The 25,839-nt window shown below is 42.2% G+C and overlaps 1 protein-coding gene across 4 annotated transcripts in view; it reads right to left on the minus strand.

Annotated features, from left to right (window-relative positions):
- TPD52 (tumor protein D52) overlaps positions 1-25,839 on the minus strand; it is a 343,871-nt gene that overhangs the window by 209,163 nt on the left and 108,869 nt on the right. For 2 of the 4 annotated variants that reach the window (XM_073631855.1, XM_073631854.1), the window contains exons 2-4: positions 8,170-8,276; positions 7,656-7,804; positions 1,565-1,666 (exon numbers count right to left, since the gene is read on the minus strand). In XM_073631855.1, coding sequence (XP_073487956.1) covers positions 1,565-1,666; positions 7,656-7,804; positions 8,170-8,276 — 358 coding nt within the window. Of the gene's footprint in view, positions 1-1,564; positions 1,667-7,655; positions 7,805-8,169; positions 8,277-16,899; positions 17,284-25,839 lie in introns of those variants that run through there. The other 2 variants (XM_073631856.1, XM_073631853.1) reach the window with 2 other exon arrangements.

Raw genomic sequence — 25,839 nt, forward strand, 5'->3', positions numbered from 1 at the left:
GTTTTGACACTTGAACAGCAGATTGCTGCAGGACAACACTGTATCCACTGAGAAGGCGAGTATGATTTTTAAGAGAACCTAGCTTAAAAAGGTAAGGTGGGAAACGGGGAAAGGGGGGGGGGGGGGGTTGAGTGACGTTCCTCTTTAATTTTTATGTTTAGATCTGTGTGTTTTACCCAGATTTGGTTTAACCAGTTGTGACTTAGTTCATGTGACTTATCTCCAAAATGTTCAGGAGCTTAAAGCGAAGCTCCACCCAAAAGGGGAAGTTCCACTTGTTTGCAACCTCTATTGCCACATTTACCACTTTTTTTTTTGGGGGGGGGGGGGTGCAGCAATCTGAGCCAGAATTTCACTTCCTCCGAAGTCTTCTGGGACATCACAAGTCCCAGGAGACTGCGGGACCACTCACAAGGCACAGCCTGGCTTGCGTATGCGCAGTAGGAAGCCGGCTGTCAAGCAGAAAGGAGTGAGTTCACTTCCTGTTATTTGCTGATCAAAGTGGTGGCCATTGTAAGACAAAATGCAACCATCCCATCTAAGGTCTGGTAAGCTGCATCATGTAACTTTTTTGGTTTTGAGTTAAAGTAGAACTGTAGGCAAAACTTTTTTTTCCCCTTTTTGGATAGAGGAAGGGAGGGGTTTAACCCCTGTCAGATTTATTTTCACCATCTGTGTCCCATTGCGAAGATTTCTCTTCATTTCCTGTCTCATAGCCAAAAAGTAAGTGAGAGGAAATCCCTGCAAATTAAGGGGATTCCTTGGGGACCCCCAGGTCACCAGAGAACTAGAAGTAGGTGGACATCACAGCCCTTATCAGAGAGCTGCTCCACTTAGATGGCCTTCCTTGTAGCTGCTGTCATAAATCTTTGATCCTTTGGTAGGGTCTTCTTTAAAATGAAGTTCATCTTAGGGCTTAGAAGTTAAACAATCCCCAGCTCTGCTGCTACAGTTAAAGTATAACTAAAGGCAAAACTTTTTTGTTAGTTATGGATAGAATGGAGGGGTATTAGAAAACCTATTAGGTTTTTATTGCTGTCTGTGCCCCAGTTAGGAAGATTCACCCTCTCTATTTGTCCTGTTTACCATTATCATTGAAAGTGAAAATAAAAGTAAATCCCACATTTTTGGTTGTCCCCAGAAATGTAATAGCAGGGAAATCTTCCAATGGGGACAATAGTTCTGGTGACCTGGGTGTCTTCAAGGAATTCCCTTAAAGTGATTGTAAAGTCTCTTTTTTTTTCTATAAAAATAACAAACATGTTAGGCCCCTTTCACACTGGGGCAGGAGGTGCATTGGCGGTAAAGTGCCGCTATTTTTAGCTGCAATTTACTGTCGTTTTAGTGGTGGTATTCGGCCGCTAGCGGGGTGGTTTTACCCCCACTAGCGGCCGAGAAAGGGTTAAAAACCACCGCAAAGCGCCTCTGCAGACCTATAAAAGACTGGACAGCTCCTCTCTGTGGAGGAAGGTTACACTTGCAAGATGTGTCCAAAATTTCTACATCTTGTAATAATATGAATGTAATTACAGCATTCAGTTATCTGACCTGATGTCATACTTACTTTACATCTTCCAATTTTTTTGTAATGACAGAGCCAACTGTGGAGATGGCTGCTGAGGCTCTCTGTCCAGCATTGGATAGGGTCTCCGAGGTTTTCCTGTACCTGAAAACAAAAAAATACTGAGATAAGTTATGAAAACATGACTGTATGGGTTTAGGTAGGTAGGGTTTGTGTGGTGCTCCATTTTTTGGAGGAGGCAGCAAATAAACCCTCCGCCAGGTCCTCACTTACCCCATCCAGGTCGCGACTTCCCCGGCTTCTCCTCCTGGCCAATCCGGTCCTAAGACCCGCTTCCTGTCCTGATTGCCCGGGAGGAGAAGCCAGAAGACAATAGTGACTATTGATTCGCTAATGCCACAAGCGGGCAGGCTTGGGGCACAGTGCTTTGCGCCCTGAGCCCAACCTTTTTGAAGCCAATTCCTGTCCTGATTGGCCCTGGAGGAGATGCCAGAAGACAATAGTAAATATTAATTCGCTAATGTCACAAGTGGGTGGGCTTGGGGCGCAGTGCTCTGCGCCCTGAGCTCAACCTTTTTGAAGCCAATTAGAGCCTCAGGCTCTAATCATGTGCTTAAAAAAAAAAACTTGCAGAAATCTATGCATCCGACGATTAGAGGGCGACACATGGAGATTGGGGGGGCGCCCACTATGGATCTGCTGCCGCTGGGGCAGTGTAATCAAAGCTTGTAATTGTGACACAAGACATACTTCTAGCATTAAAATATATCATGGTTTAAAGCAATACACATTTTTCAAGCATTTCCTGAACATGAACAAAAATCATTGGATTTTGAGCGCGTTCACCCACAACACTAGTGTGAATGCAGGCTCACTTTTGTCTGACTTTCGTGATCTGCATATTTGTCGTAGCTTAGTGATTTAGAAAGCACTAAGAGGCCAGTGGGTCAGCATTAGAGCCAAACAGAACATCAATGGAGCAAAAGGATAATAAGTATGTGCAGCTTACTTATTTGTTACAGGTATTTATGTATTGCTGATAATTTATGCAGGGCTTTACATAATATACAATAACATAAATCACTGTCCCTAAGAAGGTCCCTAATTCACATGCATGCATACATGCACACACATACTAGGCCAATTACCTACCAGCATGTATTTGGAGTGTGGGAAGAAACCATCGTACCTAGAGCAAACTCATGCAAGCACAGGGAGAGAACATGCAAACTCCATGCAGCTAGTGTTCTGGCTGGGAAGACCCCAGTGCTATAAGGCAGAAGTGCTAAGAGCAAAGCAGTTAAGAAAACCTGTTGGTTTGCCCTGCATCAGCAAATCACATAAGCCATAAATGAGAAGACCTCATAGCTTCCTGTGAGATTTGATTTCCTGAAAAATATTAGTGACAGACCCTGAGCTCAGCTTGCCCTAACCATGTCCCATACATCGTTCATATCACGTGGCTAGCTTAAATCCTCCAAATAATCTGCAAGTGGATATTCTGCAAGTGGAATAAGCCACCATCTGTCTAATAATTTAAGGAAGATGGTGCTGATGCAAGAGTCTCCCTTCACAGACCATTTAATCTTCGGACCAGTGTAAATATCTATAGCCACAACAAATGTATGGGGTACTGTAGAAACAAAAGGCATTAAAAAAGGAAACCCCAACAACATTTACTATCATTGTGTGACCTTCACTGGATCTTGGAAAGTCAACGCTCATTTTTATTCTGATACAGTTTGGTTTGAGAGCGTTTTGCAAGACAAGCAAAAATTTTTAATACATTTTGACTTGATAAACAAGTAATGTCTTGATATACAAGTACCGTCATGTCACAACTGAGTATAAAAGAGAAGAGAGGCACCCCTAAGTGTAACAATATGGTTACATTTAATGAAGGTACAACATTTAGCAACTCACATGGTTGATGAATAAAACAGGCACATCTAAGTATGCAGGCATTTGGGGTAAAGCTGTCCACATAGACCGTCCTCCGCACCGCCATCAAACTCAACCCTTCCACTCTGCGCTCCACGAGCGCTTTAAGCCTCACTTTCAGATCACTCTACTGCAGGGCAGTCTTCCCAGTCTTGATTACAGACTGACAGCCATATTGCTACACTTAGAGGCGCCTCTCTTCTCTTTTATACTCTGTAGCTCCTGCTGGATTATGATTCTAATCACCTTATGGAGGCTGCCATTTGTTGATGGACATTTTATGGTTACACAACTTATCACAGTGCTATAATCTTTTTAGATGGACTATTAACTGAAGGACTTATGAATAAATGGTTGTGGAACAAATCATTTGAGTTTCCATTATTTCTTGTGGGGAAATTCGCTTTGATATACAGTGCTTTGGATTACAAGCATCCGGAACAAATTTTGCTTGCAATCCAAGGTTTTACTGTACTCAAATTCTGATTACTATATACTGGCAGATAAATATGCTCCTATATACCAATATCAACATTTATAAAACTGAATAAATTTGAAATAATTCTGAAGATAATTATTTTTAACCTTCCGACTATTAAGAGTAATGTTTCCAGCTCATGTGACACTGCAACAGGTCAAATCTTATCAGATTCATGACTCTACTATAATTATGTCTGGATAGTAGACAGACTGCTGGAATGTTTACAGCCAACACACTATATGACATTGAAGTACTTTTTAACAATAATGCATCCAGATTAAACAAAATGTACAGTGCCCAACAAAGTATTTATTTTATTTTGTGCCCAAGCACTTACAATCAATATGTTTCCAAACCCCAGATCTAGCTCTTGTAATGCATTTTCCCCAAACTTCTTGTCGGGGAGAGTATGCACTGTGCACAACGTTTAAAAGGGACAGCGCAGTCTCCAGCAGCTGTCCATCTACTAGCTTGGAGGAGGAAGGAAGGGGGCTGGAGCAGAGGGGTGGCTTTCAGTTCTACAATTAATACCTGTATGTTACTGGACACACACACACACATTACACCAGCACACAGTGTAGTAGCTCCCAGCTAGGGTTGGCACCTGTTCTTCAAGCCAAACCCAATTACTTTAGGGGCGCATGGCAATTTTTATTTTATTTCTATTTATTTTTTTAAGTGGGAACGCTGTGGACTCTGTTATGTAAAGGGGAACTCTGATTTAAGGCAGGTTTCTGCTCACCAAAGCCACAGCTTACATCAGAGTTCCCAGCATTCCCCCTTAAATCAGGGTTCCCAAAGCCCCCCTTACATGAGAGTCGCACTCCTTACATCAGAGTCCGCAGAGCACCCCTTACATCAGAGTCCCCCTTACCTAAGTGTACTCACTCGCTCAAAGGCAGGAGAGAGAAGGGATCGAGATTGGGAGACCTCAGACAGTGGATGGTGAACTCACTCACCTGAGGATATAGGCTCAGGCATCGGCAACTTTCACCAACGGTGAATCTGCCAGAGCTGCTGGGCTTCAAATGTCCCCCCTTATCTGAGGCACGGCACGCATGGGATTGGAGTGTGGCCAGGTAGACACAGAGGGGCAGGAGGAGGAGGAGCAGATCGAGTCTTTTCTCCTCATCTGCCCATGCGGGGGAGGAGGGCAACTGTGCTGGATCTGTGCAGTGTGAGGGACAGTGTCACAGATACTAGGCTTAGACAACTGCAGCCAGCCCTCCAGAAGGTTGGCAAACCTTATGATTAGGGTGTTCCTAGGCCCCATCTGGTCCATGCGCACACCTATGCACTCCACTGGAGTTGTGGTACTCGGTTACTTGGGGAGCCACAGTCCGGTCTGAATAATGTGTCTGGGTTTCAGGAGGTCTAAAACCCAGGCACATGATTTAAAACCCAGACTGTCTGAGTGAATCCCGAATGAGTGGCAACCCTAGTACCAGCCAGGAGCACACATGCAAGGGTGGCTCCATAGGACAATGCAAGGGAATGGAGACACCATAACTCTGGATGGCCAGTGCTCTGGGGACCATTTAAGCTTCAAAGAAAATGAAACTTTACAACATCAAAATGCACTATTCTTGGTAAGTCATTTCAGCAACATCCCAAATAACTCAATGAAAAATATAAGGTGTTAATTTCACATAATAATAAAAATCAGTGCAGACACAATTCATTAGTCTTTACAGAATATCAGATTATATCCACTTTTTGTTTGGTAAGAGCCCAAGATGCTCCTGCATAGGGTTGGTTAGCTGGTTCAGGGTTTACATATTAAACCAGAAGCAGTGTCCTGCTTCATGGCAAGAAATACAGCACTTGCAATAAGCATATTGTGGCTACTATCACCTACACCTACCATGAATTGCAAGCAGCACTCCGTGCTGGAGATATGACTCTGCTCCCTGCATTTCTCAGACCTACAGAACTATAGCAGATCCATTCCAAGTCTTCCTGTGTCTGCAGGCACCTTCAGCTTCTAACTAGAGAAACGGAGACTCAAGCTGTCTATTCCCTGTTCAAATTTCAACCGCCTCCAGGTAAAGCAACCTAGTGGGTGACCCTGTTGGCCCCTCCCACCCAACATCCTACAACTGAAAAATTTCAGGCTGAATGAAAAATATCTATCAGTGTATGGCCAGCTTTAGCCTATGCAAACTGCAGTTCTGTTCAGACTAAGGTTGGCCATAGATGAATTTTTCGATTGGGGAAAAAAAAAAAAAAAAAAAGAGACAGATTCCCCAATCCACAGGTTGAGCCATTGTATTCTGAAAGTGGGACTCCTCCGCTATCAGAATATGCTGATCAGTGACTTCAGCCGCTGATTGACAAGTTCTTTCTAAAATTCCCAGTCCAACAGAAAAGGACTGTTAGATCGAATTCTGTCAGGTGGAATGGCCATAGATGCTGATGGCTGACAGCTGATTTTCGATCAATCTATGGCCACCTTACGTAAATTAAGCATGGTTCATAAACATGACTTATAATTCATCAAATTTACAAACTTCCCATACAGGCATTCAGTATTAAGTTCAATCAAATCCTTTCAAAATGTGCCCAATTTAACTGGATGTTCTCTATCCTAGGAAAGCTGGTTCCTTCTGGATGAAATTTGATGGCAGATTGCTTGAACAATAATTGTTTTGTGATGATACGAGTTTTTCATTGAGGTTTTTTTCTATAGTTGTATGGTTAGCATTACAATGTAAAAAAATCTTTTACATCAATGACATTCTGAAGTTTCAGTGGTTCTGCTAATCCTTTCTACATACATTATATTACCAAAAGTATTGGGACGCCTGCCTTTACATGCACATGAACTTTAATGACATCCCAGTCTTAGTCCGTAGGGTTCAATATTGAGTCGGCTCACCCTTTGCAGCTATAACAGCTTCAACTCTTCTGGAAGGCTGTCCACAAGGTTTAGGAGCGCGTCTATGGGAATGTTTGACCATTCTTCCATAAGGGCATTTGTGAGGTTAGGCACCGATATGGAGAAGGCCTGGCTCGCAGTCTCCGCTCTAATTCATCCTAAAGGTTTTCTATCAGGTTGAGGTCAGGACTCTGTGCAGGCCAGTCAAGTTCCTCCACGTCTTTATGGACCTTGCTTTGTGCACTGGTCCAAATTCGGTGTGGGATTGTTTTTCAGGGGTTGGGCTTGGCCCCTTAGTTCCTGTGAAGGGAACTCTTAAGGCATCCGCATACCAAGACATTTTGGACAATTTCATGCTCACAACTTTGTGGGAACAGTTTGGGGATGGCCCCTTCCTTTTCCAACATGACTGCGCACCAGTGCACAAAGCGAGGTCCATAAAGACATGGATGAGCGAGTTTGGGGTGGAGGTACTTGACTGGCCTGCACAGTCTTGACCTCAACCCGATAGAACACCTTTGGGATGAATTAGAGCAGAGACTGAAAGCCAGACCTTCTCGTCCATATCAGTGCCTGGCTTTACAAATGTGCTTCTGGAAGAATGGTCAAACATTTTCATTGACACACTCTTAAGCCTTGTAGACAGCCTTCCCAGAACAGTTAAAGCTGTTATAGCTGCAAAGGTTGGGCCAACTCAATATTGAATCCTATGGACTAAGACTGGGATGCCATTAAAGTTCATGTGCGTGTAAAGTTAGGTGGCACAATACTTTTCGTAATATAGTGTAGTGTGGCCAGTAGCCGGCACACTGCGTAAAAAGAACTGAACTTACACATTGGTGGAGGCAACATCCTGTAGGCCTTTGGAAATGTTTTGCTTCAGTTCAGTCAGAGGAGTTACTCCAAGCTTTCTTTTTATTTCTGCTAAACGCCTCTCCTTTGCGGCTAGTACATGATTGAGTGTTTGTATTTCTTCTTCTACCTGAAAGGTAATGAAATGTTATGTTACAAATATGGCTATTTACGGCAAAAGGTACACCTTAATTACTCTCACTGTAACAAACAATAGGGCATTATTTTTTGCCACTGATGTTGGGACCTTTTCTACTCCCACTGGTCCCAGTCCGGCCCTCCTAAAGTCTGAAGGACCGTAAACTTACCCTTTGTTTAGAGGATTTGGAAGCCCTTGCCCTAGGCAAAAAAAGTAGTTAACCCTTGCAGTGGGGAGGGGGACCCACTGCAATGGTAAAGATTTTTCATCCCTGGAGTTCAGCTTTAAAGATGAGCTCCAGTCATACAGCTAAATACTCATCTCCATACAAAATTGAACCCATCCTCACTGGTTACCTTTTCCAGCTCTTTTCTGAGGATTTCCTGCTCTTCATCTGATAGCGTGTCCTTTAACGTCGCAGCTGCATCTTCCCCTTCTGGAACACTTTCAGGTTTCAGCAAATCTATATGCATGATAACAAATACAACTTCTGTCAGTTTGTAGGCTTTTTAAATTATTTTTTAAATGGCAACACTATTATTGAGAGGCATGTAATATATAGGAATATATGTATTACTTTTTGGCCAACTGTGGGAACAAATGACCATTTACAGACCATGGCAGATTAGAAATATTGGTCTACAACCATTGTTGTAGTTTGGAAGAAAGCTGACCAGTCTGCCCACATAAAAAGCATTTAGTGACTCTACTGGATGGGTCAGAATGCCAGGATACCAGCAATGAGGAGCAAATATTAAGTTCTAGTAAAATGTATTTGGAAACATCTAAATTTTCGAATCTTTAGGGTTCAAATCGATGTTTGTTTTCAACCACAGTGACAACAAAATTTGAATGAGCAGGGTGGAAAATGTTTCTAAAACAAACAAAATTTTCAACAGTTGATGTGGTTTTCAAACTAATAGTGTATAGTCAACTTTAGTAAATCTGCTTTGCTGGAGATAAGGCACAGAGTTGACGGGGGTTTGCCTAGACAGGCCTATTGCAATCTAGTGTTTACTAATCTGGTAATAGGGATCCACATGAACCCCTTACTGGTTCACTTGAGGAATCTGAGTTGATTGTGACAAAATGGTGACATTTGGTGAACAGAAGGTTGGTTTGTCCCAATCCAGTGTAAACTCCAGTTTGAACTGATCCTATTCCAAAAGGCTAAAGTGTTATGATGGAAATTAGTTACTGCAATTTACCGCTTATTCCACATGATCACTGTCCTCTGCCTTACTTTACCCAGCAAGACCTAGAAATCAGTTTTCCTTAAATTATCAGATGACTGGCTGTATATGAGCAGATTTCAAATATGAACCTTATAATGTCTTTACATTATCAGAACTTGTAAGTAAACAAGCGTATGTAATACAATACTGCAAACCTGTAATTAGGGGCGCTAGGTGTGTTGAAGCACTATTATTAATGGCACCCCGACGCATCCTGGAACATAAGTTTTTGGGTTCCAAAAAAACAAGATTTGCGCTCAGAAGTTTACACACATATGCAATCGGATTTTTTTTTTTTTGGCAGAATGACCTTTTAACCAGTTCCTGACTGCCCAGATATACTCCGGCAGGGCGGCCGCTCTGTGCCAGATCACGTACCTAGTATATGTGATCTGACATTTCCGAGTCTGGGGCTTACATGTGCACCGCCGGTGCCCCGCTCCTGTTGTGATCACACACAGCGGGAGCCCAGCAGCGGGTACAGTGGACTCCCACCGACTGCACAGTACACAGGCAGAACAGTGATCTGCCTATGTAAACAAGGCAGATTGGCATTCTGTCAGTAGGGAAGGCATGGATCTTGTGTTCCTGCAAAGCAGGGACACAGATCTATGCCTTCCCATAGTAAAAGCAACTCCCCCACAGTAAGAATGCACAGGCTAAGCACACAGTTAACCCTTTGATCACCCCTGATGTTAACTCCTTTCCAGCCAGTGTCATAAGTACATTGACAGTGCAAATTTTTTAGCACTGATCACTGTATTAGTGTCACTGGTCCCCAAAAAGTGTCAGTTAGTGTCCGATACAACATCACAGTCCCACTATAAGTCACTGATTGCCACACTTACTAGTAATAAATAAATAAAAACATCCCACAGTTTGTAGACGCTATAACTTTTGCACAAACCAATCAATATACGCTTATTGTGATTTATTTTTACCAAAACTATGTACCAGAACACATATTGGCCTAAATTGAAGAAATTATTTTTTCCATTGTTGTATTGGGTATGTTTTATAGCAGAAAGTAAAAAATATTGTGTTTTTTCAAAATTGACGGTCTGTTTTTCTTTAAAGCGCAAAAATAAAAACAGCAGAGGTGATCAAATACCACCAAAAAAAAGGACACATTTTATTTGAGTACAGAGTCGCACAATCGCGCAATTGTCAGTTAAAATAACATTGTGCCAAATCGCAAAAAATGGCCTGTTTATTAAGGGGGGATAAACCTTTCGGAGGTCAAGCGGTTTAACTACTTGCTGACCGCTGCACGCCGATATACGTCAGCACAATGGCAACGGTGGGCAAATGGGTGTGCCTGTACGTCCCTTTTAATTGGTGGGGCTAGCGGGCATGCGCGCGACCGTGCCCACGGGATCCGCGGACTCGATGTCCGCCGGTCTCCCGGCAATCGTGTCATGGAGCTGCAGAATGGGGACAACGCATTTCCCTGTTCTGCCTTGTAACATGACAAAGATCACTAGGGCTGCAACTAACGAATATTTTCATAAACGATTAGTTGGCCGATTATTGTTTCGATTAATCGGTCAATAACCTTCAAAAAAGTGTGGTGTATAATTTAGTTAATATGTAAAGTTTTAAAAAAGGCATATTCTTAAATATCTCTATACGCCATGGTAAATATAAATAACCAACTATTATATGGTTAGGGAGTAAAATCTTTAATCCACTCTGAGAATAACAGACAGAAGAGATATACTGTATATACTATTAGAGGATGAATCCGGCAAATATCATCAGACTCAGAGATCAAATTTTTTTTATTTTAAAGAAAAAAAAAGTTAAAAACTGTTTTGCAGATCTTCAAACAGAACTGTAATATATTATATGCTGGCCATACAAAAACAATGTCTTCCTTGAAAAAAAAAAAATGTAATTTTAAGAACATTTGTTCAATTTTCTAATCATTACTGGGGTCAAATCGACGTTTGTTTTCAACCACAGTGACAGGAAAATTTAGAAATAATAGAAAACTTCTTGGGCAAAGGAATTTTCAGACAGTGTATGTGGTTTTCGTTCAGAAATTACATTCGTTTTAAAACAGAATGTTAAAAGCAAGTGAAAATTTCAAACAACATTCTTTCATTCAGCGAATGTACAAAGACAAAGATTTTTCATATGAATCTTCTCGTCTGAAAATTGATCCGTGTGGCCAGCATAAGGCTCGGTACACACCTATGCAGTTTGCTTTTGATCTGTTCCTGCAGTGCTTTCTGCTGTGTGTTTTGATTTTTTGCGCACGTGATTTTGTTGCGATTTACGTTTTTGCATTTTTTTTTATGCCTTTTCTTTTGGCCAATTTGTTGTTGTTGGGAAAAAAAAAGACACAAATTGCTGCAAAAACACATTACATGCTTTTCTACAACTTCTCCATTGAAGTATATGGAACCAAAAAAGCACCGTTTTTTCATTGAAAAAAGTCCCTGGCCCTTTCCAAATATGCAGCAGCTGAAAAAAAAAAAGCATAGATGTGAATGTTAAATGAACTGTAGTGCGTTTCTGCAAAAAGCACCAAAAAACACATTAGGTGTGAACCAGGTCTAAGACGTTTAGTAACATAATGGGATAAAAAAAAAAATAGCTCTTTATAGTACAAAAAGAGCAAATAATCGCTACTGTAAGGGGTTCATTTTTTTTACTGTGCAACAGTGAAAGTAATATTTACAGTAGCAATTATTTGCTCTTTTTGTACTCTAAAGGGCTAATTTTATTTTTTTTAACCCCATTATGTTACTGGCCGATTAATCGATTATGAAAATAGTAATCGATTAATTTCATAATCGATTAGTTGTCGATTCATCGATTAGTTGTTTCGACCCTAAAGATCACTGCTCCCTGTCATCGGGAGCAGTGATCGCTGTCATGTGAGTGGTAGCCCATCCCCCCCACAGTTAGAATCACTCCCTAGGACACACTTAACCCCTTGATCGCCCCCTAGTGTTTAACCCCTTCCCTGCCAGTGTCATTTACACAGTAATCAGTGCATTTTTATAGCACTAATCACTGTATAAATGACAATGGTCCCAAAATAGTGTCAGAAGTGTCCAATGTGTCCGCCAAAATGTCGCAGTCACAATAAAAATCGCAGATCGCCATTACTAATAAATAAAAATAATTTAAAAAATGCCAGAAAACTATACCCTATTTTGTAGACGCTATAACTTTTGCGCAAACCAATCAATATACGCTTATTGCGATTTTTTTAACCAAAAATATGTAGAAGAATACCTAAACTGCCGCCATTACTAGTAATAAATAAAAATATCCCACAGTTTGTAGATGCTATAACTTTTGCGCAAACCAATCAATATACGCTTATTGGGATTTTTTTTACCAAAACTATGTACCAGAACACATATTGGCCTAAATTGAAGAAGAAATTATTTTTTTCCCATTGTTGTATTGGGTATGTTTTATAGCAAAAAGTAAAAAATATTGCATTTTTTTTTCAAAATTGTCACTCTTTTTGTTTATAGCGCAAAAAATAAAAACCGCAGAGGTGATCAAATACCACCAAAAGAAAGCTCCATTTGTGGGGAAAAAAAGGACGTCAATTTTGTTGGGGTGCAACCTTGCATGACCGTGCAATTGTCAGTTAAAGCGATGCAGTGCCGAATCGCAAAATGTGCTCTAGTCAGGAAGGGGGTAAAATCTTCCGGGGCGGAAGTGGTTAAACACACATCCAAACGCAAGCACTGTAAAAACTAAATACAAAGTCACCATGAAAAAAAAAAAAAAAAAAAAGTATTCAACTTATATATGTGAATAAAACATAAACAACAATAAAATAACACAACAGATAATTCTAAATTTACAACCGAGGCCTCATCTGCCTGCATAAACCATCCATAAACCTGAGAAATGCCGGGGTGCCAAGCACGGGGTCTTTCTAGCTATAAACAAATGGAGTCGGCGGATAAATGGAAATCGGATTACCGCTTCTTATAGACTTTCATGAATTATACAGCAAATATAAACTGCCGCAGGCAGGGATCATATAATGAATTCCTAGAGCTGACCCAGAACAGATTACGTCATTTGGTATAAACATAGTAGAAAGATTACACTGTACAATTACCCCAGGGACGGCGACTAATATTCCAGGAACGGTTTTCAGAAATGAAATGTACTCTTAGCCAGCCAATGCAAGCTTCAGAGACCGAGAACCTGGCCAAAAACCAAAATCCAATGATGTGTGGGCACACATGACAGGTCAGCACTTGTGGATTTTAATATTTCATTAGCGGGAAAATCATTTTAATCTCGCGTTTCATACAGGTGCCCTGTGATTGCTAATTATTCACCAGTAACTGTGAAGAGAATGTCATCTTTAAATGCTAATGAAATGACCCAGAGTAAAATTATGGTTTCATCTCAAATCATCGCTTGCAAGTCAGCAGCAGCATTTAAATAAGAAAGAAATATAGTCTTGCTCCGAAAGCAAGGGGTGATTAACCCTTTCCTGCAAAATGCTGCTTCTCAGTTTAGGAAGTAACAAAATACTACTGGTACATAAAATTATTTTTATACACTCCTTAATGCAGATCTTCACCGCATCTGAGCACCACAAACCAAAAACACTGTTTAATTCATTTTTAAGATTCAAACCATTCTGTCCATGTCCTTACGCTTTATTTTGTTGAGAAATCACTTTGAAAAACACCCCCTAGCATTTCTGGCTGTGGTCATCTTGAGTAAGGGCAAATGATTCATGTAGCATTTACTTCCTGGAGTCCATCTGCCTTTAGCTCAAGCATGCATGCAGGAGAGTGTGCTTAGTTGAGAAAAACCCTCCTCCTCTCCTGAAGACTCCTGGGATGTATGACATCACTTGCCTAGGCTGTAAAACAGGAAGCAACTAAACACATGTAATTAAAAAAAACGTTTAAAACTAGTAAATATGATATACTTCCCTATCTATTTATGAAAGTTAGCAGCATGAGAATTAAACATAGCCAATGTCTTTACAAACCCAGATATTACCCTGTAACATTATCACTGTGCTGTACATGCTGTACATAGCCTATGCAGACAGCAGAGCTGTGGGATGGACCCAGTAGCCCCCACCCACTACAGGCTGCCTGCAGAAAACTACAAGAGGGGGCGGAGACAAGACCAATCATCCCACACAAGGAGAGAGAGCTGCAGCAGCTGGTCTTTATTACAGCAAAGTTTCTCTCTGGATTACTGCACCGATCTGGAAGATAGGCACAAAGAACGCCAAGATCCCAGAAGAAATATACATGCCTTTTGTATTCAGACAAAGCTCACTCTCGGAATTGTATCTATGGAGGAACATTGTTGTCACCCAAGGACAGAACTACAGAATACCTCCTCTGCAGTAGTGTATTTTGGTTTTGTGCTGCCCTAGGCAATACTAAAATCAGGCATCCCCCATCTAAATCTGTCCCACCCCAAACACGGTATACTGTTCTCATCTTAGGGTCTAATGAGGAAGATACAGCCGTTCACAGTGAACAGCTGCGGCTCCCTCATCAGACCCTAAGGGCTCTTTCACACGGACAATCCGTATGTCTGTTCTTCATCCTTCTGTTTTCGGATGAAAAACGGACATACATGTATCCCTATGGAATAGCGGATGTCAGTGGATGAACATCATCCGCTGACATCCGACCCGCTCCGATCTGAAAAAGTGTAACGGAGGAAAACCCTACTTTTCCATCCATTTTCGGATCGGATCGGGTGACGACGGACTCTACGGTCCATCATCACCCGATCCCCCATAGGGGAGAGCGGCGCTCTGACAAGTCCGTCGCTGCACACCTGTCATCTTCCTGCTCAGCGGGGATCGGCGGAGCGATCCCCACTGAGCAAGCGGGTGTTCACGGGGCTAGTCATCACTGATCCGCCCCGTGTGAAAGAGCCCTAAGACATGATTTGTCCAAGTGCCACATATGTGGTCAGTGGGGCAGAGAATGGGATCAGTGGGACTTAGGACAGGGTCAGCAGGACAGCGGATGAGGCGGCACTTGTGGGCTCTAATAAGGAGGCTCCGATGAGGCACTGATTGGCAGCACTGATGGGCACTGTTGGGGCTGCACTGAGAATCAAGATACTGATGATCAGTGCCCTGATTATCAGTGTAGATGTCCCCTTTCACACTGGCCGGGTACGGCTCTCTCCTCGCGCTGTGACAGCACGAGGATAGGCATGCCGATAACCAGCAAGTGTGTTTACCATCATGATTAGCTGTGATTAGACACAGCTGATCACGTGGTAAAGAGCCGCTGTGATTGGCTCTTTACCCAGATCTATGATAAGCTCTGTCTGAATAAAACACAGAGATCACAGAGTGCGGTGGGGGAGTAGTTTTGGGAGGACGTCATTAGACACCCTCCCAGAACTGGACAACCGTGCTGTCATTCGGCTAAATAGCGGTCGCCTGGGGGTGACGCTGCCCTCCTGAAAAATGCCACCCAAGGCAAATGCCTTGTTTGCCTCGTGGTAGATACGCCCCTGCTCCTCTGTCCTCTTTTCAATAACATAGGGGTAATGTTTTTTGTAGTTCACAAAGAGAGCTGAGAACAGTGCTAACTGATAAGGGTCAGCAGATAGTAGCAGAAAGCACAAGGCATCAACTCACAAGATTTCTGGCAGGGTCAAGAGGTATTTTTTGCTTAGAAAATAGATATAAAACAAGTTCAACTGCATATTTAAACAGACCAAAAAAGTACAAATCGGAGGCTTTAAATGGTTTCTTAGAGAGAAAGAGCCTGGGAACTTTACAGATCTGTACTCTGAGATTATATTAGAAGCACTCAATTCTAATCTGCCACCACCCTTAAATTAGAACTTAAGGCAAAACTTTTTTAGTCATTTTGGACAGAGTATTTTGCCATCTGTGTCTATTGGGGAGATTTCCCCTCACTTCCTGTCTAACAGACAAAACAGAAAGCGATAAAAAATCCCTCTGACGTGAGTGAATTCCACGGTGTCACCAGAACTAGTGTCCCTTTTGGAAGATTGCCCCTCCATTCTGTGACAACCCAAACTTTGGGATTTTCTTTTACTTTCATTCTCTAGGATATCTAGGATATCTATCCATAACTAAAAAAAAAAAAAAATTGGTCTTTGGTTATACTTTAAGGATAACAAGATCCATGCACACAGAGCAACACCCAAGATCCATGCACACAGTGCAGCACCCAAGATCCATGCACACAGTGCAGCACCCAAAATCCATGCACACAGTGCAACACCCAAGATCCATGCACACAGTGCAACACCCAAGACCCATTCACACAATGCAACACCCAAGATCCATGCACACAGTGCAACACCCAAGATCCATGCACACAATACAACACCCAAGATCCATGCACACAATACAACACCCAAGATCCATGCACACAATACAACACCCAAGATCCATGCACACAATACAACACCCAAGATCCATGCACACAATGCAACACCCAAGATCCATGCACACAGTGCAACACCCAAGATCCATTCACACAGTGCAACATCCAAGATCCATGCACACAATACAACACCCAAGATCCATGCACACAATGCAACACCCAAGATCCATGCACACAGTGCAGCACCCAAGATCCATGCACACAATGCAACACCCAAGATCCATGCACACAATGCAACACCCAAGATCCATGCACACAATGCAACACCCAAGATCCATGCACACAGTGCAGCACCCAAGATCCATGCACACAGTGCAACACCCAAGATCCATGCACACAGTGCAACACCCAAGATCCATGCACACAGTGCAACACCCAAGATCCATGCACACAGTGCAACACTTGGAACCTTCATGGTAGTCTTACAAATTAAATTACATTTTACCAGTGCTTAGTCGTGTGGGAGAATCCGGGGGGGTGTTGCTCAGGTGAGGTGACAGGAAGAGATAATTCCGATTGACCCCACAGTCAAAGTTGAACGGTGACTTGTACTCATCCTGTGGATCATAGTCCCTGGAATCCATTATCGTTGTTCTAGAGGGTCATCGCATTCAAGCACATCAAATCTCGTTCTTTTTTTAGTTCCAGTCTCTTCAAGTCACTTCACTGCATTTCTCTTCAACTTATACGGAAATACTTTTATCATTTTTTTTTCCCCAGATCATTCAACAAGGCCACAATAGATTCCTTCATTTGCCTGAAGATCCATCCCAACTCACATGACTGACGTTCCAAGCAGTTTAATGAGTTACTTCCCTGCTAAAATTGTACTAAGTGGACAACCCTAAGCTAAGCCTGGACAAATGCCGGAAAAAAAAACTCAATACAAAAAAATTAAAGAGGAAGGTTTGGATAATTATGATACAAAATTAAACTGCCTCGTCTCTGCGTTCTTTTCCATCGGAATGGCGTGACGGTTTAGAAAACATATACTGCAGACAATTAATTTTGTGAAAATATGAGCGGTTTCACATAGAAGCCCGGCAGCTTCTTAATCTTCTAGGGCACAAACAGATTACTGGCCAATATTGTTTACTGCACACCATCTGTGCTCTAACGGTCATGAGCGAGGAGACTGCTTGCAGAGGCAATGTGGTAATGTAGACCCTTCACTTTACTTCTAATGTTGGTGAAAAGAGCTATGGATCTCTATATCTTTTGCTACAAGGACACATCCTGGATGCCCTACAGGAAAGTGCTTTTCAAATCAATCCATTACTTAATGCATCCTGGCCTTGCAAACCTCTGAGCCATGGGAATTATCTGTCTCCTAGACGAGGGCTCTGTACATAATGCTCGGCGGTGTTCGGTGACAGCCATTAGCTGGTGACCTGGTTTTCCAGGCCACTTGGAGGAGCTGCAGCACAAGACAAGTTTAACGTAAACAATTGTAATGTGGAACATATGGAAGTAATTGTGAGCACGTGGATGCACTCCACACTTTGACTCCATTTTTATAACCCTTCAGCACCGTTATAAATACTATCATCACATTAACACGTTTTTATGCTTCCTAAATATATCACGTTCCTGCTGCATGCTGCTCTGAACGCCTCAAAGGAATCTAACTCCGCTAGAGAAAGGCAAGCCAAAGATGGCTGATATTTGGTGCAATTTGATATTTCAATTTGTAGATTTTTATTTTGTTTTTCTTCTTCCTCATATTAAAAAAAAGGTACAATATAATGTACAACTTATCCAGCTGTGTTTACATTTAAAAGGATAGTATAGTAGACTTTTAGCATGCATATATTTTAACCATTTTACACATAGGCCAAATTCTAACATTTCTCTTCTACACGAAAAATCATAATTTTTTTTGCTAGAAAATTACTTAGAACCCCCCCCACAAACATTATATATTTTTTTAGCAGAGGCCCTAGAAAATAAAATAATGGGTGTTGCAACTTTTTATGTCACACAGTATTAGTGCAGCGTTTTTTCAAACGCAAATTTTTGGAAAAAATTACACATCAATTAATTTAATGAACACAAAACACAATATAATACACAATTATATATATTTGGTAAAGTATAAAGTATAAAAGATGATGTCAAGCTGACAAAGCACAATTTGTGTGCGAAACATGTAAGTCGTTCCTCCCTTGCTTGTGTTGCATTTGTCAGACCCTAATGGTAGGTTTGTGTTTCTTAAAGGCCCTATTCTTGACCGTAAGTTCATGTTTGCAGCTGTGTACGCCCCGAACAGTAAACAGCTTACTTTTCTGGACTCTGTCCTAGAATCTCTATCCACCTTCCAGGAAGGCCAGCTAATATTGGGGGGTGACTTTAACCACTTGCTGCCCGCCCACCGTCATATGACGGCGGGACGGTGCAGCTGTTATCCTGGGCCGCCGTCATAGGACGGCACGGCCTTCCAGGCCCCCCAGGGGGCGCGCATGCGCCCGCCGCATCACTCGGGTCCCGGTGCGCGTGCCCAGCGCCCGCGATGTCCACCGGGCACCCGCGATTGCCCGGTAACCGAGCAGGACCGTGGATCTGTGTATGTAAACACACAGATCCACGTCCTGTCAGATGGAAGGAGACCGATGGTGTGTTCCTTGTACAGAGGAACAGCGATCGGTCTCCTCCCCTTGTGAGACCCCTCCCCCCACAGTTAGAATCACTACCTAGGAACATAAATAACAGCGCCCCCTCCTGGTTAACCCCTTCATTGCCAGTCACATTTATACAGTAATCAATGCATTTTTATAGCACGGATCGCTGTATAAATGTGAATGGTCCCAAAAAGGTGTCAAAATTGGTCCACATAAAGGGTCATTTGGGGTCAGATTTGTCGGCCGCAATGTCGAAGCCCTGCTAAAAATCACAGATCGCCACCATTACTAGTAAAAACAATAAAAAAATAAATAAAAGTCCCTAAATCTATCCCGTAGCTTGTAGACGCAAACCATCAATATACGCCTATTGTAGTTTTTTTTTACCGAAATATGTAGAAGAATACATATCGGCCTAAACTAATGAATAAATGTGTTTTTTTTATGTAGCCAAGTCCCGAGCCTCTTCAGGCCTAATGGTGACCTCCAGAGTTAGGGACAGCTGACATCCTTCTGTGTAGAGTGGGTTACGAGGCATGGTGGGTGCAATGTAGGTAGATTGATCGGTGCCAGACACTTCTTCAATGCAAAGAGATTTATTTCTCTTAAACAAAATTGTGGGAGAGAGGGTTAAGGCCAGGACACCCTTTAGTAGTTGCAATGTTAATTGGCAGACTCCGAGACTTCTATAGGTAGACAGTCACGCAGGGAAAGGCACCACATCTGCATGTGTAGACATTAGGGTGTTTTATTTTTCCAAATATGTGATTTTCATATGACTTTGCTTATGCCCCGAGTCTCAGTGATGTAAAAGATATATATGCCAAATTTCAGGAAGATTGGATAGTATTTAGGGGTTGCACACATTGATCACTTTTATCAAAGCAAAGCCTGTGGGCTTCACTTGATAAGAAGTCATATACAACAATGCTGATTGAAGAAAGTCCCGTTCAAGGCTTTCTAGAAGAACGACGAGTGAAAATGGTTAACTGTATCCAAAATGTCCTAAAAGACGGAAGTCATCCCCGAGAAGACTACAAAGAGTTATTACAACTCTCACTCCTGTACCTAGGAGGTTGGTCTAAAAACGACTTCAGTTTCAGGATCCCAGGGGCACTGCATCAAGCAAGGTGGATGGCAAAGGCAATATATGAACTTAAAATTGTCCTCTTCACTAAACAGTTGAATATTCCTCAACGACAATTGGAAGGAATGAAGCGGGTTGCACATTTTTTCACCCTCATATATGTTCGCTTTTGGCATGAGGCAATTGTAAGTCGATGGGCTCCAAAGAATGATTTGGATATGCAACAGCTTTTGAGCACTTACCCAAAAGCAGACTTCTAAAAATGTGCTCTCACAGTTGCTAAGGGACACCTTTGGTATCTGTCAGAAACAAACGTAGGATTGGCTTTTTTGGACAAACGTATTACTCAGGCTGTTAAGGAAAATATGACTAAAAATTTAGAAACCAAACCTGCAAAGAAAAAGGAAGTGAAACGATTAGAGGGTAAAAACATGTTTTTTGAAGGAAAAGACCTGAGCGATTTCATTACTAATAAAACAAAGACGTTCTTTGAATTGTTTGGGATCCACGACGTGACAGAATACTGCAGTGATTCTCTAAGAAGCCGTGTGAACACTCTAATGCCCCGTACACACGGTCGGACTTTGTTCAGACATTCTGACAACAAAATCCTAGGATTTTTTCCGACGGATGTTGGCTCAAACTTGTCTTGCATACACACGGTCACACAAATCCGATCGTTCTAAACGCGGTGACGTAAAACACGTACGTCGGGACTATAAACAGGGCAGTGGCCAATAGCTTTCATCTCTTTATTTATTCTGAGCATGCGTGGCACTTTGTCCGTCGGATTTGTGTACACACGATTGGAATTTCCGACAACGGATTGTCGGAAAATTTTATCTCCTGCTCTCCAACTTTGTGTGTCGGAAAATCCGATGGAAAATGTCTGATGGAGCCCACACACGGTCGGAATTTCCGACAACACGCTCCGATCGGACATTTTCCATCGGAAAATCCGACCGTGTGTACGGGGCATTAAGGTTGTCAATGATACCGCAGAAAGAGGAATTGCTCTGATAAAAAAGTATAACGAATCGGTCAGGGATGAACAACAAAAACAATTCTTGTTGAGGGTAGTCGAGCATCACAGAAAAGTCGTCACCAAGCGAACAAAACAAGGGATTGCATCGTTCAAAGTTGATTAATACAACACATGTTTTGCCTATCATATTACCTGTTAATCTTAGTGTATAGTTTTAATAGTATTTTAAGTCTGTGATTTCTAGTTTTCCCAATAAAAGTAATTAACATTGAAAAATTGTATTTTTTGCCTACTTTTACAAAACAGATCAAAGTGTGCAACCTCTAAATATTATCCAATCTTCTTGAAATTTAGCATATATATCTTTTACATCACTCAGACTCCGGGCGTAAGCAAAGTCTGCAAACATTTTACAGTTTATTTTTTTCCATTAGAAAATGAAACACCCTAGTAGATATGCTGTCTCCTATGTCAACAATCTTGAACAATTTCTAACAAAGGTTGCAATGAACACTCTCGCTTCCTCCACAAACTCTTTTTTAGATCTTCACTCAACTGAGCTCCCAGTCCACCACCTAGACCCGCTGATCTACTGCCACTGGATCTCTTGAGCTCTTCCAATCTTCTCACTGAATATCTTCCTCAAGCATCACCCCCTCGTCCCTGCTGGGTCCCTAGCTTGGCACTCATACTCCTCAAGCGTCACCCCTCTGGCCTGCTCGATCCCTGGCTTGGCACACAAGACTGCTCTGCAAGCGTCACCTCCACTAGCTGGGTCCCTGGCTTGATACCTGCTGAAGTATCCCAATTCTTCACTGTCCCTGGTTGGTGAGAATACTGCTCTGGTACTTGCTTCAGCTACTCACGGTAGTACCTGGTAATAAGGTGGATGGTCTCTTAGTGGCGACAGCTTCCCTTCTACCTCCAACCACGACAGGTTCTCCAGCCAACAGAACCGTTACTTTTGGTTGGACTGCAAGCCGCAATCCCAACCCTGCGCTGCTCTCTTGCTTCTGGATAGGCCCTCAGACAGCCTAGCAGCCAGATATCCCTGGGATAGCCCTCAGGCTCTGGCCTAGCACCCCGGGGCAATACAACATACGTCCACCCAGACAGCCGTCCAGGTGGCACAGAACCCCGATCACCTGACCTCACCCAAATAGGCTCTCCCAGTAGGCCAAGGGACCCAAGAAAATCCCTGCCCATAGGCTAAGACAACCCATCTATTCCTAATATGTCCTTGCAATGCCCTTGTCCTATTTAATGCCACCAGATACCTGGCCATCTAGTGGCTGAAGAGAGAAGTGCAGCAATTCCAAAATTAGGGTGGAATTAAAGGGGATGTAAAGATTTGTGTTTTTTCACCTTAATGCATCCTATGCATTAAGGTGAAAAAACAGCTTGCACTCTCTGGCCCTCCCGAGCCCCCGTTTTACTTACCTGAGCCCCGAATCTCCGTGGGTGCGATCCCGCATTGCTTTCCCCTAGCTCCTGTGGGCTCTTCATTGGATGATTGATAGCAGCGCAGCCATTGGCTCCCGCTGCTGTCAATCTAATCAATGACGTGGCGTGCCGTGGGGGCGGGGCCAAGTGACACACTCGACGGCGCTGGCCGCCGAGTGTATCACACGGGAGCGTGCCCGCAAGCTTGGCAGAGCGGTTCCCAGAGGGGGGTTAGCTCTTGCAGGGAGGAGCCGAGACAGCCACCGAGGGACCCCAGAAGACGAGGATTGGGGCCACTCTGTGCAAAACGAATTGCACAGTGGAGGGAAGTATGACATGTTTGTTATTTAAAAAAAAAAAAAAAAAAAACCTATACAGCCCCTTTAATTGATCTATCAATTGGCCAAGGCAACTACACTTGGCAGAAAATATTACTAGCAACCCTGCCTAAACATCAGGGTGCTACATCTAAATATTTTTTTGGATATGTATTATAGCAGAAAGTAAAAAAAAAAAATGAATACAAGGCATGTGAAACTTGGATGAGGTAGAGAGGCAAGGCAGTAATGGCACAATCTTCAGGCAGTGATGGCACAATACTTACATTGGCCCAGGCTAGATAAATGTAACTATGCAATAAAATACATATGTAAACTTCAGCTTTACAGCAAAACTTCAGGAATATGAATTAAAAAAATACCATTTAAGTGTGAGTGTGTGAGTGTGTGTGTGTGTGTGTGTGTGTGTGTGTGTGTGTGTGTGTGTGTGGGGGGGGGGGCACCACTGAAAGGGTTAAAGGCTAAATTTTAACTAAGGTACCAGTAAAAAGCACTTTTTTTTTTTTACCTTAGTCTTCACTACTCGGTGCTCATCTCCTCTCTTCATTGCTCCAAAAATAAACATTTAAACCCTTGCAGTGCAAGGGGGATCCCTACTGCAAGGGTAGAGTTTATATTTCCCCAGAGTTCAGCTTTAAGCTATTACTGTTTACCCTTGCTCCATTTTTAAACTAACAGTCCTACCCATTAGCAGACACCGCAAAATATACCCGATGTTGACTCCAGTAGCTAGAAAGGTGATGTGATTTAAGCTGGGCCTGCCGACCCATTGTGTGCTTCTGGCGGGGGAGGAGCCGTCCCTTCCGGGAGAAGACAGTGATTATTGCTAGCGGCTTTAGCAGCCACTAGCAATAATCGCAGGTAAAACCCAGCTTGCTGGTTGTACCCAAGTTGTACTTGGCACGTTCCTGCTGAACCAGCTGAGATTCGAACCGTGTATAGCCTGTCCTAGTTTGCCTTTTATAATGGGGCCGAAGATAAAGTGGAGGTCTATTTTTCTAATACGCCTTCCACTAGCACTTACCTAAAGACCTTTTTCTGAAAAAGTCTTCTGAAAGGTCCAATGATGTCATGGGTCATTTCATTTCTCTTCTCAACTCTTATTTTATACATTCAATAAATAGTGTGGCTTGACCACGAGACAATTAACAAAATGTTTTTTTTGGGGGGGGGGGGGGGGGGGGGAATCGACTTTAATGCAATTTTGCATTTTTTTTTTCAAGAATTACCGCAGATAATTACTGCATTTGTTGCATTTATCCCAAATTCGATGTTTAACTGTAGTAAGCTTACACTTTGAATATCACATGTGATATTTTGTAAAAAAACACAGATATATGCAATAAGCTTTAATGAATTGACCCCTGCGTCTCTTCTGCAATAAATGGTTCTTATGATTGTTCATCTTCTTATTGACAATGTGTACATTGCGCATGTGCAGCTCAGTGTACAATTTTGGTATATGCCGAGGTGAAAGAACCTCAGCACACTGCCAATCAAGATGGCAAAAATCCCAAACCCTGAAGAAGAGCTGGCAAACAAGCTTGCAGACATCGCTACACTGGAGACGAGTATATCTCCCTATATTGTCCTGCTTTGTGATATCCCATTTGTCACAAATGTTGAGTTGCACTTTAAATGTACAGTATAGTTATCATTTAACAGATATTGATTGCTGACAGATGTGCGTATGTAATAATCAATGACTTTATTCCAGGATATTGAATTGTCCTGTGCAGAGCAGAGGAAACACTAAACCAACAATGAAGCAGTCGAACATTAACCCCAAACTGTTGGGCTGCCTTTGAAGTATAGTGAGAGTTGAAGATTACATATTACTCTACTCTAAAAAAAACCATAGAAAACAGATTGGTTTAATATTACTCATCCATTAGGTAGCAATGGCTGGGTCTATGAAATGCAACCTTTTGAAAAATCCTATTACACTCAAACAGCATTCCCAGGAAATGAGAAGCTGTAGAGGTCAATATGTTTCTGTACAATATGAGCCCTGCTACTTCTCCTGTAAACACTCCATAATAAGACACCAGTATTAGCGTGCCCATTCTGAGCACAGGAGGGATCAGGATAAAAATAAAAAACAATAAAATGCTGTTATAATGTGTGGAGCTTAATGTAGTTTGTGATATTAATAGTAATGTTTTACGTCACCTTACAGCCTGGGTGAGAACCCAGCTGCTTAACTACTCCATCTCAACAACATACCAGCAAAAAGTTACAAAATATTTACCCAAAGAGGAAATAAATGCAAAATTTCTCTTTTCATTTTGAATAGAGTAAGGGAGGATTGGAAGAACTGCCAGTTTTTGTGCCATCTGTGTCCCATTGGGGAGATTTCCCATGACTTCCAGTCCCATAGCCAAAAATGGAAGTGAGAGGAAATCCGTCCAAAGTGAGAGAAACTCTGGTTTTCACCAGGGTCACCAGAACTAGTGTTTCCATTAGAAGACTTTTCTTTATATGCCTGTTCTTGTAGCCAACTACAAACCTGAAAGGGTTCTAATCCCTCTCCACTCTATTCCAAAATTAAAAAGAAAAAGAGGTTTTGCCTTTAGTACAAGTTTAGTGCAGCTAAAGCTGTATCTCCATCCTCTAGAAGCAATCAGTTACCCCCACTTTGAATCTCTGGCTTGCCAAAATCAACATCTATTTATACAATAAAGGAGAAAAATTCCATCACATTTGGTTTCCATGCATCGATTTCAATCTCTCCTTTGATTACAAAAACATGCTGACTGCAAACTTGCTGTTAGCGGTGTGCATATACCCCACCTACATAATCTGAGTCCTAGCCTGTCCAACTGCCCCTGCGCTCAGTAACTCAAATAAAGGTAAAGATATAATCTAATGCCCCATACACATGATCAGAAATTCCATCAGAAAAAACTTGGAT

Source organism: Aquarana catesbeiana, linkage group LG05, assembly GCF_042186555.1.
Source record: "Aquarana catesbeiana isolate 2022-GZ linkage group LG05, ASM4218655v1, whole genome shotgun sequence".
Lineage (NCBI taxonomy): Eukaryota > Metazoa > Chordata > Amphibia > Anura > Ranidae > Aquarana > Aquarana catesbeiana.